The sequence below is a fragment of the Coffea eugenioides genome, chromosome 8 (assembly GCF_003713205.1).
Source record: "Coffea eugenioides isolate CCC68of chromosome 8, Ceug_1.0, whole genome shotgun sequence".
Taxonomy (NCBI): domain Eukaryota; kingdom Viridiplantae; phylum Streptophyta; class Magnoliopsida; order Gentianales; family Rubiaceae; genus Coffea; species Coffea eugenioides.
Window position 1 is genome coordinate 28,164,998 of NC_040042.1, and position 1,973 is coordinate 28,166,970.

The 1,973-nt window shown below is 41.5% G+C and overlaps 1 protein-coding gene across 1 annotated transcript; it reads right to left on the bottom strand.

The window, feature by feature from the left end:
* Nucleotides 1–669: 669 nt before the first annotated feature.
* Nucleotides 670–1,422, bottom strand: LOC113780486. Its single transcript, XM_027326285.1, has one exon. The coding sequence runs from the start codon at nt 1,420–1,422 to the stop codon at nt 670–672; it is 753 nt and encodes a 250-aa protein (XP_027182086.1).
* Nucleotides 1,423–1,973: the final 551 nt, after the last annotated feature.

Below are 1,973 nucleotides of genomic sequence, written 5' to 3' on the forward strand. Positions count from 1 at the left end.
AGCAACCCTGTCTCAGATCTAACTTCAAGAATACAACCGCTCCTTGTAATTGGCTAAACAACTCATCAATATGGGGCAAAGGGTACTTATTCTTAATAGTAACGTCGTTCAAGTCTCGGTAATCTATACACAGTTTTAAACTCCCATCCTTCTTCGTAACAAACAAGTAAATCACTCTCCTTTTATAAAATCCCGCTCTAATAAATCCTATAATTGTAGTTTCAACTCTTTCAATTTAGCTGGAGTCATCCTATACGGCGTCTTAGAGATAGGAGCTACTCTTGGAGTCACATCAATCTTGAAAACTATTTTCCTTTCCGGGGGTAAAAACTCTAACTCTTCAGGAAAGACGTCCGGATACTCCTTCAGTACAGGCATGTCTTCTAATCTTACGTTATCACTAGGGGTATTGATAAGAAAAGCCAAATAATCCTGAACTCTCTTATTCAACATTTTTCTCGCTCGAATCCTTGAGATAAGTGCAGATGAGGTTAATCTACCTCTTATATCCAATTTCAGGGTTGTCTCTCTTGGAATGCACAATTCTACCGTTTTTGTCTTACAATTCAACTGGGCATTATAACGGGCTAACCAGTCCATTCCTAGGAACACATCATACCCCTGAATCGCTAAACCCATCAAATCGGCCAGTAATTTTCGTTCACCAACTTAGATCTCACAATGTCTATAAACCAAATTAGCGATTAAATTTTGATCCCCAATAGGCATTTTAACCTCCAAATCATAAGGTAATTTAATTGGTTTCAGATCTATACCACTCATGAAATTGGGGTATACTAAAGAATGTGTTGCACCCGGATCAATTAAAATCTTAACTAAACGGTAAAAAATAGGGATCGTATCTTCAACCACCTCAGTAGCATCGGGGATCTGTTGGTAGTCCAATGCATAAATCCTAGCAGGTACCATTGGTCGACTTTCTCCAATACTAGTCTGCTTAGAAATTAACTTTTCTGGCCTTTGACTACTACCTCCTACTCTTGGCGCCGTCGGACAACTCGCGAGTTGGTGCTCGACACTACCACAGAACAAACACTTTCCCAACTTTCTCCAACAATCATTCTCCGAATGATTTGGTTTGCTACAGTAACCACAGTTGACTTGAGGGGTTACCGCCAGACTACTAGAAGGCACTCCCCGCGCTTGAACCGGCCCACTACGACCTCCTCTGGATAAAACTCCCCTTGAATCTCGAACGGTTCTCCCTCCTCCCGTTCTTCTTCCCATCTTGGAAGGCGGGGCACTCTTACTAGCCTGACCAGAAGTATAACTAGAAATATTTCTCTTCTTAGAGTGAAAGTCCCTAACTTGCATCCTTGCGCTCTCAAGTCTATGTGTTTTCTCCAAAGTTTCAGTAAATGTAGAGATTTGGGCTGCAGCCAGACCCTCCTGAATCTCCATATTAATCCCTTGTACAACCCGTCTTATCCTTTTTCGCTCATTAGTCACCAATTTGGGAGCGTAATTAAAAAATTTAGTGAATATCCGTTCATATTCGGCTACACTAAGGGTTCCTTGTCTCACCTTTTTAATTTCGTCCTCCCGCTTCTCTTGGATTAGAGGTGGAAGAAACTTTTCATTATACTTCCTCGTAAAATTTTTTCAATTCCAAGGGGTTTGATCTCTCTCCCACTTTCCCTTATCATGTCCCACCAGGCACGTGCTACCCCCTCAAATTGGAAAATAGCAAAGTTCACTCGTCTATTTTCGGTATAATCTAAGGTAGCGAATATGTTAGTCATTCTCTCTAACCAGTTCTCCGCTACCTCGGGATTAGATTCTTCAGTGAATTGAAGCGGGTTAAATTTCAGAAACCTCTCCAAAACTCTATCTTCCTCTCTATCTTGGGCACCGGGTTGGTTAAGTGGCCCTTGACCCTGTCTCTCAACTAATCGTTCAAGGATATCAGTCATCCTATTAATGGCAGTAGCCACTTGGTTACCCTCTAGATT